The sequence below is a fragment of the Xiphophorus hellerii genome, chromosome 17 (genome assembly GCF_003331165.1).
Source record: "Xiphophorus hellerii strain 12219 chromosome 17, Xiphophorus_hellerii-4.1, whole genome shotgun sequence".
In the NCBI taxonomy this organism is placed as follows: domain Eukaryota; kingdom Metazoa; phylum Chordata; class Actinopteri; order Cyprinodontiformes; family Poeciliidae; genus Xiphophorus; species Xiphophorus hellerii.
Genome location: NC_045688.1, coordinates 2,278,465 through 2,295,778, shown reverse-complemented (window position 1 = coordinate 2,295,778; position 17,314 = coordinate 2,278,465). Strand labels below are relative to the sequence as shown.

General features: G+C 41.8%; 2 protein-coding genes across 2 annotated transcripts in view; one reads left to right on the top strand and one right to left on the bottom strand.

Moving 5' to 3' along the window:
* Nucleotides 1-17,314, top strand: part of LOC116736546 (thyrotropin-releasing hormone-degrading ectoenzyme) — a 153,888-nt gene that overhangs the window by 80,730 nt on the left and 55,844 nt on the right. The gene's annotated exons all lie outside the window — the stretch shown is intronic.
* On the bottom strand, nt 4,509-8,311 carry LOC116736547 (uncharacterized). Its single transcript, XM_032589040.1, has 3 exons — nt 7,803-8,311; nt 7,422-7,712; nt 4,509-5,595 (listed from the first exon to the last, which is right to left on the bottom strand). The coding sequence occupies exons 1-3, from the start codon at nt 8,253-8,255 to the stop codon at nt 5,575-5,577; spliced, it is 765 nt and encodes a 254-aa protein (XP_032444931.1). The 5' UTR covers nt 8,256-8,311; the 3' UTR covers nt 4,509-5,574.

Genomic DNA, 17,314 nt, shown 5'->3' with positions numbered 1-17,314 from the left:
GCTCTACTAGAGGTGAAACAGCTGAAAAAATATATTTACTCTCTAAAACTAATGAACCACAAAACCGTCAGCTTATGTTGGCTTTAGGTTTTTGTGTAAAAAGTTTAAAAAGCTGCAGGATAGGCTGAACTCTGGTTCTGGCTGGCTGAAAATGAAACACTCAAAAGCCTCTCTGGGCTTATTGTGTTTATTAATCAATGAGAGAAACATGAAAAAAAACTTTCTTTTCCTCTCGGTAAGAAAATCAGATTAACAACCCTTCACATAAAAATACAGCTGGAAGGAATCATTACTTTTTATGTTTATGGGTGGATAAATCCCACTAGAAAGGAATATTCTGGCTGCTAAAAACTGACCTTAAAGGGAAACGCATCTAATGAAACATTCTGCAGTTTGCTGGAGAAACGGCTCTGTGAATAAATCCTCAGAACTTCAGCCAGAAATTTGCTGTGCATCAATCAGGTGGAGGATAAATAACTTGTTACCTGGATGCTTTAATGTTGAATCTTGTTGCTGTCTTTGTTCTGTAACTGAGTCTGGATTTTTTTAGGTTATTGCTTTATTTTGATATATAAAAGAAAAAATACATATTATATCCTTTAATACCTTTCATGTTTATTGTAAAGGAGGAAATCTAAATCTGCTTCCAGAGTGCCTCCACCCCTTGAGCCCTAATAATTTGCAGGCAGTCGTATTGACCGCTCCCAGCCCTCAGGGGAACAAAGTTTATTAGTTCAGCACATTTCAGCAACAAGGGCAGATTTTTATGCTTTACATTGTTAAAACAGAAAAACAATCATTCTACTCTTCAAATGTCATCATTCCAAAATATTGGAATAGATTTAGTATTTACTTCATGTTCTTATTATTACCTTTGTGTCGTGTTTCTGGTACGCCCGTAAACCTGGCACACAAGCTACATCTGCTAACAGCGATTAGCGACAAATCCGCTTCTCTGGTCCCACTGGGAATTTATTTCTGCTTCATAAATAGATCTGATTGGACACTGGAAAAGACGACTGTTGTATTCAAGTTGGGCTAAACAAAGTTATTCAAGCCTAAAATAGCAATTCAATGCTAAACAGGTTGCTAATGTTAGCATCCACAGTCCACATTTTTAACGAAGCTACATGAATGATCAGGATTCCTGAAACGATTTACTTCAATCTGATGGTTGAACAGTTTAAAAACAATTAATTAGATGTTAAACTCACACGTCCAATTATTAAATAATTTAGCAGCAAAAATGATATTTGAATTGAAAATGTTGCTTATTTTTGTCGGTGTATAGTTGTTGAATAATCGTGATTGATTACAGATTAGAGCGATTAATGGAGCTCCACCACTAAAACAAGAAATGCATTTTAAAGTCGATTTAAAACTTTCTGAATGAGAGAGGAGGAAACATTGGAGCAGTTGGGATGGCAGCCAAAGCAGACGATGTTCCTCCATCACTGTAATCATAGCTGATTATCCTGAGTGAATAAAAATGGAGTCTGTTGTGTTTTATTGAAATGTATCTGGAGTATTCATCCAGGATTGATTTTCTATAGGCTGTGGCTTATGAGATGAGTCGGTACATTTCCCCGTTTGGCTTTGTCTCCGGGCTCAAAGTGTTTTTGCTCTAATTGATTTTCCTCCCGGTTCTTCTTTTAATTGACAGAAGCCGGCGGCTCAGACAGACAGAGACTCGGTGAGCTCTGCTCTTTGTTGTGGCGCATCAAAGGTTCCTCGGCTGTGACTTGTTTTGCTTCCCTGCGCCCGTCGAACATCAGGAAGTGGGGAATCGCTGAGAGAAACCATTAGAGGGAGACATTAAAGCAACCTCTAATGAATTGGGTCTGAACAAACCGCCTCACTGTCCGTCAACACAAGAACGGATAGAACTAAACCAGAACATGCCATTGGTTTGTCGAACACACAGATTTGTTCTCATCAGGTTTTTAAGGAAAGGATTTCACACAATCACACTGATGTTGGTACAAATTTAGCATTTTGATCAAATACAGAATAGAATCAAGTAGAAACATCCTTTACTGTCCCTCAGCGGGGAAATTCAGGAATCCAGCAAAAGTACAAAACATACAATAAATATGAACAACAGTCCAAGTAAACAGGAGAAACTGGAGTAAAAACGCTGCAGTATTCTGCAGTCCAGTTCATGAACTTTAACTAGGCCAAGGTGTCGTCCAGACTAAAGGCAACAGGGACAAAAGATCTCATGATTAGAAGATTTGCCTGAATGTTTACACATAAAAACATCAAGACTATTTACAAGAAATTAGAGAAATGTTTAAACTTACAGCAGAGTTGGGGTCCTGTGATGACAAAACCCAGATAAGGAGGCCTTAGTCCTCAACATCGCAAGTTTGAATGAACCTTCACTGGTCCTGAGGATTCATAAACTCTCAGAAGTATTTTAACGTTTATTCTCTGAGCTTCTCTGACCTCTGACCCGACTGTAAACCTCAGTCTCGGTTCGGTTGAAGTGAACTCTGTTTCGGTTTGAATTAATGAACATATTGGGTGTAACTTCCTGAAGGTCTGGTGGACATTTCCTCACCAACCTTGGCCTGAAGGGTCAGTCCCCTCCTATATTCCCTACACCGTTTTCCTTTATGTTCCTGCATCTATATGCAGACAGTAACTCTGTTCAAAGCATTAGCAGCCAGTGGACGACTGCTATTTAACATTCTTTCTAAAACATAAAAATCAAGTCCTGTCAGTGATCTAGTTGATTGGACATCATGTGACTTACTGGGCGCCACATGGCCTGATGCTTTGCATGGAGTAAAGAATATCGGTGGTTGGGAAGACGACACAATCAAGCAAAGAATCTGAAAAAGAGATTCAATGTTTTGCTATTAATTTAAAACGCTACTAGAGCAAGATAACAAGGTCCAAAGGAATCAGATTTCACAGGTCAGTAATAAGTTTTAATAAAAAAAGAATCGATATAAAAAAATGGGGAGTAGGTTAACTCTGCTGTAGCTTGACTTTGACAAACGTAACATGTAGCTAGTCTTGCTGCGCAGTTCGGTGTTTTGGTTCAGTTAACACAAAAATAAGTCGACCTAAACGTTGACAGATTATCAGTGGAGCAGCTGTTTAAATTAGCTAATCAACCACCGCGAGTATTCAGACAATCACTTCTTAATGATCGCAAAATAAACATCAAGCCTGAAAATTCAACAAACATAAAACTGTAAGAGATTAATGCTCTGAATGTTGGTATTTCTGCGTAGTCTGTGTGGGAGTTTCTAGTGTTGTTTTTTTTTATGTTAATTCCTAATAAACTTGAACATAATTGTTGCTCTTTTGATTCCTGGAGCTGTTGTCTTGACGGTTGCCATGGCAACGGGTCTGCATGTGATGTTAAGCCAACACAGACTGGAAAAGAAAAAGAATCCAACTGGTTTTATGTTGCTCTCCTGGGTTTCCACGTCCTGGACTGACGGCATCATTCATTCTTAGAACGTGGCGAAATTCAAATCAATCATCAATCATATTTTGAGGGGCAAAACTGTTTTCAACTGTAGGCAAACATTGAGCAAATATACAGACTCATTCCATAAAATATGACTATAAAGTTCAATATTTTAGTAATTCCACCATCAACGAAAGATGTTACACAGATTAATATAATATTAATCTTACAAGCCTCATCAGGATGTAAATCCTACGTTACTGAGTAAAACTGCATGTTTTTCACATTTAGGGTTTGGCTTCATTCTAGTGGAATTGGAGTTGATGATGTCATCATACACCTGCTTCAACAAACTCACTCTGATGAGACTCTAGGGAAGGCAGAGTGTCTTGAGTCAGAGGTTTCTTCAGATTCAGTGCAACACAGACTGCTACAGGAGATATTTCCTTCCAGCAGCCATCACCATCTACAATAACTCTGAAGAATTAATGAGTTACATCAACATTTAATTTCCTTTGGGATTAATAAAGTAGTTTTGAATTAGAATTTAATTTGAATTTGGAAAAAAACTTCATGGAACGAGTGTGAATAGTAATCTGAACTTTAGTGAAGTTTCACAAATCAGATAAAGGTTTCACAAATCCCAAACATGGATTAAAATATTCAACTATTAGAGCAGAGTATCTAGGTGTTGTAGTTTTTTTTACTAGAGTTGATTAAAGATGCAGAAGGTAGTGAAACATTAGGCAGAATCGCCCTTTAGCCGTTTCCCAAACTGGAATCAGAAAAAAACTTCAGCTTCGTACATTTTAGGCCAATAATTATAAACTTGAAACCAGTTTCTTTACTCCTGGGTCAGCAGGGGGCGCTGGAGGAAAGAAACACCTGATGAGTCAGTCATTCATTTTTGCTGATATTTACTGAAATAAATTCTTTAATTTAGTAGAAAATCAGATTTTTTTTTTAGTGAATAACCACGTATTTATGATGTTGTCCATCAGTTTGTTATAAATATTATAAATATATATTTCTTATATATTTCTATCAGTCAGACTGCAGTAACAAACTTCAGTCAATAATCTTTATTCTTTATTAATCAGAATCAACAAGCAAACATTAAAGATTAAACTTTACTGTAAATGATTCATGTTTATAAAAGTAAAAAATACAACAAAACTCTGCAACCGTATTCAGATCACAATTAATAAATCCTGTAATAAACAGTTTAACAAACTGAATTAAAACTTTACTGAATATTTATAATATTTAGAATAAATGTTCCTAATATTGATATATTTCCCTAATAAAGCCACAATCAACACCAAGTAAGAATTTACAGATAAACCAGATAGAAATTGTCATAATTTCATTAAATCAGACGAAACTTTCCCTGAGTTACTGAAATCATTTCTATAACCAAAGCAATGAGGGACACAGATCTGTGTCCCAGAATTATTTATAAACTCTTCAATAACCTGGAGGTCAAAGGTCACGCTGACATGATCCCGACAGTTAACATCAACTAAAGAGCTGCTTTAAAAGACAGATGAAAAATCATTTTTTTCATTATTCAAGTATTTAACAAATATAAATGATTTTAATAATCCTAATTTATCCAAAACAGGAAAGGTTTCATTTGATTTAATGTCTTTTATCTGGTTTTAACTTTATATCTGGCCTAATATGCTGCCAGCAAATTTAAAGAATATTAAAGAAATTAAAGAATATATATTATACTAATATAAAATAAAACATATAGACCATCAGCTGTGGTACATAAATGTGAAATATTAATGTTTTAGAAATCTGTTTTCAGATCACATCCAGTCTGACCCTGGAAATTAATATTTTTACACTAACAATTATTTATTTTACAGATTTTTTTTGTGGCTCTAGTGGTCTTTATTTGATAGTGAATTGACAGGAAAGAAGGTAATGAGAGAAGGAGAAGACATGCTGGGAATCGAACCTGTGACGGCCCTGTCTAGGACTAAAGCCTCCATATGTGGGCTGTGTTTACCCTCTGCACCACCACAACACTCCCATATTTTACAAATTTAAATTGATTTCTGGTGTCAGGAAAACAAAAAAACCCCAAAGTTTAACATGTTGCTGAGGGTTTATGAACTGCTGTTCCTCCTCTGGCTCTAGTTCTGTGAAAGTCCCACCTGAAAAATATTAAATCACATCATTTTGAAGAAACTTCATCGAAACCAGAAAACAAAACAGATGCTGAGTTTTTTCTTGATGTCAGTAAAATATAAATAGATGATAAATGATATTATTCTGGTTCACAGAGTTAAAAACAATCAGCTGTTTCTGTTGACCGTAAATCAGGAACATGAATCTGTTTATTAATTCAGAAGTTTCCATAACTCTAACTTTACAGATGACTTCAATGCTTTCAGTGCTTTGACTTTCCATCCTATCAGTTTGTGCTGCTGTCTGGTTTGTGATTTAGCATCTTGACTGGCAGCGTTTTCTGTAGGGGTCGGCTCACCAGAAGCAGAGCTGGTGGTTTAAATTCATTAACTGGTCTGGAATATTCATTCACTCTAGAAGAGATGAACTTTGTCCAGGATTGATTTGGCTGCTCTGTTCTCTGTCAGGCTTTGCTCTTTGGGGAAAAGCAGGTTTAAGTTACTGGAACAACTGGTGTGTCTCAAAGGGTAGCATGTTATAGTAGCATGTTATGGTAGCATGTTACGGTAGCATGTTACGGTAGCATGTTGCAGTAGCATGTTGTGGTAGCATGAATGGAGCCAGGCTCTCTGGTTATGAGATCCTTCTCTGCTGCAATACTTTGTCTTGGTTCTGGTCCAGTTAAACTCAGAGGTAGGTAGAAGTGCTGAGGATCATCCTGAGCTCATTCATCTCAGGGGGCAGCATGTCATTTATGGCCTGGATTATTCCTGTTGTTACATGTACCGGACGTAACTCTTATAATGTTTTTTTGCATATTTATTAAACTGTCACTAAGCCCTGACAGTATAGACGGTATTACCGGTCTGATGGGCCACCAGGTGAATTTCTGCTTGTTGTTTTAAGTAGTTTTTTTTTCATAAAGTCGTAACCTGGAGCTCCGGCTCGTCTGTTCTGAGGGTCTGAAACCAGATTATGACAAAGTGAAGGCTGTTACTGACATGTCTGGGCGTTGTAAAGTAAAGGAGCTTCATCAGGGTCTAGACCTCATTGAACACATCTGGACATTCCTGCTGCATCTGCATTGACCAACCAACCCGCCGAGAGCACAGACAGAGAGTACGCAGGAACAGACGATAAATAAAGTCAGAGCAATGAACTGATTTCAGGCTGACATAAACAAATAATTCTCTGAAGAAAGACCATCATCAGACCAAGGAGCATCATGTAGCGTCATGATGGAGATATAAAGCTGTTACATTCTGCTACTGCTCACTGAAAACAGCAGAGAAAATCTATTCTGAAGCCCAGAAGGAGAATCTGATGTGGGAAGGAAAGAGATTCACATGGAAGAGGAAGTGAAGCTGCTTCCTGCTGCAGATGGGTCCCAGAATCTGGATCCATCTGAGAATGATATCAGTGACTCTTCAGGTTCCTCATCAGGTTCCTCCATCGCTGCTGAAACCCAGAGATCAATATCTCCAGAGGTCGGTTCTTCTAGCAGAACCGACCTCTGGGCCGGAGCAGAGCTAGAACAGGAACCAGTGGTACTGACACGCTCAGCTGTTGGGAACTAACCAATCAGCAGCTTACAAAGCCATGACATCTTCGTCTGGGTTTTGCCAGATTCTTTAAAGACACAGAGATCTCAGTGAATTTAAATGTCTGATATTCAGATGATTAAAAAAATCTCCATTCTAAATCATTTTGTTGAACTAAAGTTTCCTCTGATTTGAAGTCATTTATTCTCTTTAACAGAGAATAAAAACATTTTGTAATATCTGCTTTGAGATAAAAGGTTTTTGTTCTCAGATTCGTTTTTTAAAAAAAGCTACAGATGTTTAATGGTTACCTGATTTCCTTCTGGCCAGAGTTGATCGATCACTTTTTGAGCAGGTTTATAGTAGTCCATATATTCGTTCCTGTCGTTCCTATCCAGTATTACGTCAACCTTTTTTCTCAGAGCTTCTTTGGCTCTTTCTTTCAAAATCTGATTCACAATATTTTCTTCTTCTTTTATTATGATCAGCTCATAAAGTCCATCTCCATCCATGTAACATTTCCTCCAGAAGTCACACCACTTTAGTAAAGAGAAGCAGAAAATCAGGAGGAGGAGGCCCAGCAGTACATACAGGCCATTAACCTGAAGCAAAGAGCAGAGCATGTTTATTACTAATCTAACCAAAATGAATATTTTACAATCCTGTACATAAATAGTAATCTTAAAACCCACCTTTGACTCATTTTTCAGGTTATCAACGATGGCTTGTTCCTCTATGGTTCTGTTTGTCTTGCAAGGAATCTGAGTCTTTTCTTTAGGCAGTCCGTTCTGACAGCAAGCGTACCAATCTCCATCAAATAATACAGAGACGACCCACAGCAGACTGATCACAGAAGCCTTTACCATCTGAACAAGAAGATAGCAAATTTTGTTACATATCTTCCTTTTCTTCATACAGCAGCACGCCCTCCAGGTACCATTGAAGTCCTTGTCATTCCAAAGTAACAAAAGGAATATTATAAAAATCGGCATAATGATGTATACATTGCAGTGAACTGTCTGATCCTGGCAGGTGCAGGCCCCTTCTCTATCAAACAAAACATTTTGCGTGAAAATCACAATGATCGTAGCGTAGGTGGCAATCTGAGGAAAGTGAGAAACCAGGAAGTTTTTCATCTTGATCATCTGAAAGTCCTTAGATTCTGACACTGTGATCAGGTCACTAGATTCTTCTGTTTATGAATCAAAACATCTTCAGAGCAAGAACCTCCCTCTGAGTCACGGCAACCATAAAAGGAGCAACCTGCTCTGATTGGTCAACTTTAACAGGTTAACATGCTGCAACATTGTTAAGGTATAAAATAAGCACCGCCCATCCCAACCAAAGAACCTCCTATTTCTTTATATCTTTCATCTTGTGTTCCACATGATGTACAGGGACAAGATGGAGCAAGTTGTCTTCAAATGTTCATTTTCGTTATTTACCGTAAGGTTTGATCCCTTACAAAAAAATTCCATAAAAATCACATGTAACTACATGAAAACCACACATGTGGTTCACACAACTTTTTACATGTGAATGATGTATGAAAGATGTGATTCACATGTGAAAGCACATGTATATGTGTGATTTTGGAATGTTTTGTGGTAAAATCACATGGGAATCACATGTGATTCACACATTTACGCATGTGGAAATATGTGATATACATGTCATACATATATACAATTATAAAATAATGGGACCACCTTTTTTTTACCAGGAAAATGTCCAATTTCTTCATATTATTCACTTTTCACGATGAATATGAGGTCACATGCCAATCTCATATAATTTTCTAAAACATAACTGCATACTAAAGTAAACTTGTAGCTATGAATCAAGACTTCTAAGACAAGTAAATATGTACACAAAACAACAATTTATTTACTACTGTTTGAAACTGTTGAGAACCAGAAACAACTTTTAACATCTGAGAATGACACCATAGAGATTTGTCCAAAATTAGGCCCAGACAATAAGCGTGTCGAAACCAGATGTGTAGAAACAGGTTTAATACCATCAGTGCCAGTCCAGAGAGGGAAAATAAAACCTCAGGTAAAACATCAGCGCCTGGTCCTTCACGTTGTTTCAGGAGAGACTGTAGCATTCAACTGTGAACCCTCTGGGTCTCCTTAATGTCTTCAAGGATGGTTAGAATCCACACACACACACACATGTTAGCTTGTATAGGGATCTTCTTATATGTGCCAGTAACCACAGGTGAAGGTGATGTGGTGCTGATGCTCAGGTGGGGAGTTTTCCTTCTCCAGTATTGAAGGTGATGAGGTCTCTGGCTGTCCTGATCTGTTGCCCCATTCATTCCTCATCTGAGCTTCACTGGACCAGTGGCCTCCAACAAAATGTAAAAATTAATAAAACAAAGCTCCCGTGATCTTGACTACATTTTATGTACACACACACACACACACACACACACACACCCACGCACGCACAGCAGAGTCCTACTTTTACATCAGTATGTAATTGGCCAGAATGACTCTGATCGGCTAAGTAAAGCAGTATAACGTGACGTTGTTTTGTGACTATCCTGTGTCAGGCTAAAAACATTCAGTTGATAAAACTATGATTCTCTCAGCAATTAAAAGAAAAATCACGCAGTGTTAAAAACAGTAACAGGTCAATTTATATTTTTCAACTGGAAGAACGTCATCATAATAGCAGCTCACACACCTGCACGCGCTCCAGACATGGAGGGAGAAATGGCCGTTTTGTTATAACGGTCCTCAACTTTAATTTTGACTGAAAAAACAGCTGCCGTCTGTTGGGCCCTCCATTAAAAAAATAGCCGAGGTAAAGTTTAAGTAGTGAAGCATCAAACCATCAAATCCGCACTAATTTGTTTCGGGAGCTGTAGGACTCAAGATAAAGTCTTCAAACTGTAAAATCGACCAGCATTCAGCTAACATTTAGCTAGCATAGCATGACTTCAATACTAAGGAAAAGTTCACCAGTACATCACTATCAGTACGCATTACTTTCCAGATTTATATTTCTGTATGAATTCAAAACAAGTAAAACATTTCTTACCTTTTGTTCGGGAAACAAAGCCAACTCTTCAAGTTCACTTTATCCATGAAAAGAGAAAGAAAGCGCTCAACTATCCGCTTTTTTTAAAAATATATATATTTTTAACCGTCCTCAGCTGTCCAACGGTGCGAAATGAAGAATCTTTTAGAGTGGGGGTTGGGCTTGAAAGCATCTCGCGAGATTTGGAAAATAACACGAAATATATGTGTTTTATATTATATATTTATATAAATATATAATAGCTCAGACTTAAACCCTTTATTTTGTATTAATTTATTTTATAAAGCATTTTAAACTTTTATTTCACACCAGTTGGTTATTTTTTTAGTTAACTATATACTTTACATTATTATCAAATATTTCTATTAACACATAAATATAAGTGTCGCCTTGTCTTAAAGTTGAAGTTTATGCCTCTGGCATAACTTAACATTTATTTAAGTTATGCCAGAGGCATAAACTAAGGCACATGTGAGAAATATGTGATCCCATGTTGAATAAACCATGGATCACATGAACAAAATACTTTGTCGCATGTGGAAAATGGGAATTTCATGGGATTTTTTTGTAAGGGATAGTAAAAACAGTGAAGATCAATAATAATAATTAGTATGTTAAATGAAAGAAATGTAAATAAAGAAACAATAGTTTAATAGAAGACGTCCTGCGCTCATGTAACCTTCAGTTTCTTGGAAACATTCCTGGAATTTCTTCAGTCGTTCTCCTACTTGTAGAGACAAGAGAAAATGGCTCCTATTTCACCTGCAGCATCACGAATGGAAAACCAACAGAAACTCATGAAGCTGGTTTGAGCTCTTTGCCCCAACCTGCCCCTCTGGTGATTTCACTAAAGTGGGTTTAGAAACAAATAGATGCCACACTCTTCAGAGCAGATGAGAATAACAGGGAGTTTAATAACCATATAAACATAAACTGACGTTTTGTAGCAGATCATCACAGATTCATCCAGCCTGAAACTGTCCAGTGAAACGTTTCTGTTAGGTAAATTGTATTAGTAATTATCAAATATTTGTTGTATCATGTAGCCTTGTAGTTACATTTAGATAATGTTTCTGTGTGTTAAATAACTTTGATTCTATCCTGAGACTTCCTTGGGAAATAGGGGTGACAGCTACTCTCAGCAGATGTTGCCCTGCAGGACTTCCTACAAGACAGAGGTGTTAATTGCTCCCAGCAGAGTTTTACATGCCTGACAATAAACTCTGCTCTGTGCTTTTTTGTGATACAAAGCCGTTGCTTTGAAGCTATGCAAACGGGTCTTATTCAACGCTGTGCCTGGAGAAAGAAAGATTTAGAGTATAGATAACATGTGTCTAGATTAGTGAATGTTATTTAGCGCTGCAACCATGTTTTGACTCCACCCTTTTAGAGTTGCAGCGCCCCGTGTGGCAGGGTTTCCTAAAGATCAATAAAAGAGAGGAACAGACAGATGTGTGGCAGAGCGGTCGGCGGTTTGTAACTGTAAACACATCTCTGTCTGCTCTCCTCGCGAGAAACAAAGAATCTAACTCTCTTGTCTTTCCTGTATTTGTTTAAATTGTCTCTAATAGGTATTTAGACCCGACAGTTTCCCTCTGCTGCTTCTCATCTGAAGAGCTTCCTGAACAAGATGCAGTTTTACAATGAAAATTTATTCAGTCAGCAGCCAAATGTTTAAAAATCATTTTAATATGAGGAAACAAAAAGTACATAGATCCTTAACATCTAGACGTTAACCACAGATTTGATTCATTTCTGTTTTTCTGAGGGGGATAAAATCAATGATCAGCTGTTCTGGGTTTTTGATCTGATTAAATATAAATAATACCAAAGAAATATCAAATCATAATTCTCTGTCATATATTAAACTCCTGTGTTTTAAAATTGAAGTTTTCTTATTTAGTTTGATCGTCTTTTGTGTTTTTTGTGTGACGTTCTCATTTCTCACATTCATGGCTTCATGCTGGCCGTGGTTCGGACCACATCGCCTCTGAATTACAGCACCAACTCTCCACTGGTGAAAATAAACCTGCTGGGTTTCTGCTTGGCAACAAGACAACAGTAATGAGAGCCAGACAGACACTGACATGATGAGGTTGATGATTAAAATGCTGCAGGAAAAAAAGACGTGGAGTTGATTTTCATGTTTCAAAAAAAGCTTCGGAGCAAAAACAGAAAAATAACAGAGAACGCAGAAACAAAAACCACAAGAACCAAGAACAGAAAGCCAGCAGAAAGAAACGGGATTTAACAGGAGGAACTGAGAAAAGGTTTTATGGTGAGTTTGATTAGAGAAGAAGGAATAAATAGAAACAAGTTTCAGGCAGAGGAGAGAGAGAGAAATGGCACATGGGCAAGCGAGGGTAACACTGGGTAACGAGGAAAATATAACCTATAATAACTAAACATAAGATTAAAAAACTGGAGAAATTAAGTAAGGACTAAAGAAAATAAAAACAAACATGACTGATCTAATCAAAGAATAGAAACTAATAAACAGAAATAATAAACTCAAACAACCCAACCAATTTAAATATGGCAGACGATATTTAAATACTTAATTTTTAATAATACATCCATCAATCCATCTTCTTCCGCTTATCCGGGGTCGGGTCGTGGGGGTAGCAGCTTCAGAAGGGAGGCCCAGACTTCCCTCTCCTCCAGGGGAATCCCGAGGCGTTCCCAGGCCAGCCGAGAGACATAGTCCCTCCAGCGTGTCCTGCGTCTTCCCTGGGGCCTCCTCCCGGTGGGACATGAACATCTCACCAGGGAGGCGTCCAGGAGGCATCCTGACCAGATGCCCGAGCCTCAACTGGCTCCTCTCAATGTGAAGGAGCAGCGGCTCTACTCTGAGTCCCTCCTGGATGACTGAGCTTCTCACCCCATCTCTAAGGGAGAGCCCAGACACCCTGCGGAGAAAACCCATTTCAGCCGCTTGTATCTGCGATCTCGTTCTTTCTGTCACGACCCAAAGCTCATGACCATAGATGAGGGTGGGAACGTAGATCGACCAGTAAATCGAGAGCTTCGCTTTTTGGCTCAGCTCTCTCTTCACCACGACGGACCGGTACAGCGCCCGCTTGACGGCAGACGCTGTATCAATCCGCTTGTCGATCTCCCGCTCCCTTCTTCCCCCATTCGTGAACAAGATCCCGAGATACTTGAACTCCTCCGCTTGGGGCAGGACACCCTCCCTGACCCGGAGAAGGCACTCTACCCTTTTCCGGCTCGAGACCATGGCCTCGGATTTGGAGGCACTGATCCTCATCCCAGCCGCTTCACACTCAGCTGCGAACCGCTCCAGCGAGAGCTGCAGATCACGGCCTGATGAAGCCAAAAGGACCACATCGTCTGCAAAAAGCAGAGATGAGATCCTAAGGCCACCAAACGGATCCCTTCAACACCTTGGCTGCGCCTAGAAATTCTGTCCATGAAAGTAATGAACAGAATCGGTGATAAAGGGCAGCCCTGGCGGAGTCCAATTCTCACCGGAAACGAGCCCGACTTACTGCCGGCAGTTCGGACCAGACTTTGACTCCGGGGGACTTTGAACAGGGGGGCCACCACCCCAGTCTGCCAATCCAGGGGAACTGCCCCCGATGTCCAAGTGATATTGCAGAGTTGCATCAGCCAACACAACCCTACAACATCCAGAGCCTTAAGGAACTCCGGGCGGATCTCATCCACCCCCGGAGCCTTGCCACCGAGGAGCTTTTTAACCACCTCGGCGACCTCGCCCCCAGAGATTGGAGAGCCCAACCCAGAGTTCCCAGGCTCAGCTTCCTCAATGGAAGGCATGTTGGTGGGATTGAGGTCTTCAAAGTATTCTGCCCACCGGCCCACAATGTCCCGAGTAGAGGTCAGCAGCACACCATCCCCACTGTAAACAGTGTGGTGCCGTATTGCTTCCCCCTCCTGAGACGCCAGATGGTGGACCAGAAGCCGTACAGAAGTCTTTCTCCATGGTCTCTCCAAACTTCTCCCACGCCCGAGTTTTTGCATCAGCAACCACCCGAGCCGCATGCCGCTTCGCCCGCCGGTACCCATCAGCTGCTTCCGGAGTCCCAAAAAGGCCCGAAAGGACTCCTCCTTCAGTCTGACGGTATCCCTCACCGAAGGTGTCCACCAACGGGTTTGAGGGTTGCCGCCGCGACAGGCACCGACAACCTTGCGGCTACAGCTCCGGTAAGCCTCATCAACAATGGAGGCACGGAACACGGTCCACTCAGACTCCATGTCCCCCATCTCCCCTGGAACATGTTTGAAGTTCTGCCGGAGATGGGAGTTAAAGCTCCGTCTCACAGGGGATTCCGCCAGACGTTCTCAGCAGACCCTCACAACACGTTTGGGCCTGCCAGGTCTGACCGGCTTCCTTCCCCACCACCAGAGCCAACTCACCACCAGGTATGGTCAGTGGACAGCTCCGCACCTCTCTTCACCCGCGTGTCCAAGACATACGGCCGCAGATCTGATGAAACGATGACAAAGTCGATCATCGAACTGCTGCCGAGGGTGTCCTTAGACTTAGACTTAGACTTAGACTGACTTTATTGTCATTTTGCATGCACAGGGTGTATACAGAACGAAATTTCGTTGCATACGGCTCAGGACAATGTTTTGAGGTTCCAATGTTGTGAGGTTACTCCAGAATAAAATAAAATACTGTATAAAGTATGAATATAAATATGAATGTAAAATATAAAGTGCAGGACTCAAAGTAAAATGGAAGTTATTTAGCTATGTATATGTGCAAGGTATGAAGTGGAGACCAGTTTTTGAGTGCAGTCCAGTTAAGAGTTCAGCAGTCTGATGGCAAGTGGGAAAAAGCTGTTTCTGAACCTGGTGGACCTGCACCGGACGCTGCGGAACCTGTTTCCAGAGGGCAGCAGGGAGAACAGTCCATGGTGGGGGTGTGAGGGGTCACTGTCGATGTTTCGGCCTCGGGACACGCAGCGCTGGGATGAAATGTCCTGAATGGAGGGAAGGGGGGCCCCAATGATCCTCTCTGCTGTCCGCACCACTCTCCTCACGTTCTTCCAGTCGGAGGCGCTGCAGCCTCCACACCACACAGAGAGGCAGCTGGTCAGAATGCTCTCTATGGTGCTTCTGTAGAACGTCTTGAGGATGGGCGGGGGCAGGTGTGCTCTTCTCATCCTCCGCAGGAAATACAAGCGTTTCTGTGCCCTCTTGACCAGAGATGCGGTGTTCACAGTCCAGGTGAGGTCATTTGTGATGTGCACCCCCAGGAATTTGGTGGTGCTGACCACCTCCACAGCTGAGCTGTTGATGAGCAGTGGAGGGTGGCTGGGCCGGTTCTTCCTGAAGTCGACGATCATCTCCTTCGTCTTGTCAACGTTCAGGATCAGGCTGTTGTCTCTGCACCAGTCCACCAGCTGCTCCACCTCCTCTCTGTAGTCCAGGTTGTTGTCGTCTCTGATGAGGCCCACCACCGTTGTGTCGTCCACGAACTTCACGATGTGGTTGGTGGCAAACCTGGGGACGCAGTCGTGTGTCATCAGAGTGAACAGCAGAGGGCTCAGAACGCAGCCCTGAGGGGAGCCTGTGCTGAGGGTGATGACATCGGAGGTGTGTTGTCCGATCCGGACTGACTGAGGTCTGTCGGTGAGGAAGTCTAGCAGCCAGTTGCGCAGGGGGGTGCTGAAGCCCAGGTGTCCCAGTTTTTCTGCCAGATGCTGTGGGATGATTGTGTTGAACGCTGAGCTGAAGTCCAGGAACAACATCCGCACATGAGTGTTCTTCTCCTCCAGGTGAGCCAGGCTCAGGTGTAGGGCGGAGGAGATGGCGTCCTCAGTGGAGCGGTTTCGGCGGTAGGCAAACTGGAACGGGTCGAATGTGGAGGGGAGTCTGGAGACGATGTGTTCTTTTACCAGCCTTTCAAAGCACTGCATCATGATGGGAGTCAGTGCCACAGGCCGGTAATCGTTGAAAGAGGTGACTTGAGGTTTCTTCGGCACCGGAATGATGGAGGCAGTTTTGAGACAGGCACTGTGGCTTGGTCCAGTGAGGTGTTAAAAATGTTTGTTAGGACACCAGCCAGCTGACCTGCGCATTCCCTGAACACCCGCCCAGGTATGTTGTCGGGGCCTGGGGCCTTCCGTGGGTTGACTCTTTTCAGAGTCTTCAACACATCGGCTGTGCCCAGGCAGAGTGCCTCCTCTTCCTGGTGGGGAACAGTTTTCTTTGCCAGAGTACTGTTCAGTGCCTCGAACCTCCCAAAGAAGTTATTGAGTCCATTTAGAAGGTCAGCATCAACTTCACCCACTGGGGGGGAGGATGGATTGTAATCTGTGATCGCCTTTATGCCTTGCCCCATACTCCTGGTGTTGCTGGTGTCGTGGAAGAACTCCTGTATTTTCTGACTGTGAGTTCGCTTTGCTAACCTGATAGCACGGTTCAAGTTGGCTCTCGCTGTCCTCAGTGCCTCCTTGTCGCCAGACTTGAAGGCTGAGTTCCGTGCTTTTAGCATTTCCCATCCTGGTGCCAAGTGCACATATGGACACTCTTATGCTTGAACATGGTGTTTGTTATGGACAATCCATGACGAGCACAGAAGTCCAACAACAGAACACCACTCAAGTTCAGAACGGGGGGGCCGTTCCTCCCAACCACGCCCCTCCAGGTCTCACTGTCATTGTTCTTGGTTGCCGTGGAAACGGCTCATTAAAATGATTTAAAGTGTCATTCTCCTTTGTTGCTTAAAGTGTCATTCTCACGTGAGCGTTGAAGTCCCCCAGCAGAACAAGGGAGTCCCCAGGAGGGGCACTCTCCAGTACCCCCTCTAAAGACTCCAAGAAGGGTGGGTAATCTGAACTGTCGTTCGGCCCGTCAGCACAAACAACAGTCAGGATCCGTCCTCCCACCCGTAGGCGGAGGGAGGCTACCCTCTCGTTCACCAGGGTAAACCCCAACGTACAGGCGCCGAGATCTAGGACCTGTCTGCCTTGGGTGACCCTACCAGGGGCATGAAGCCTGAGACAGCATAGCTCCTAGGATCATTGGGGCCCTGAAACCCTCCACCACGATAAGGTGGCAGCCCAAGGAGAGGGGCATACAACAGAAGAAATTCAACTACAATGTCTCAGCAGTAAAGCATTAAACGATTTATATTCTTATTAAAGTTATTATTCATTAT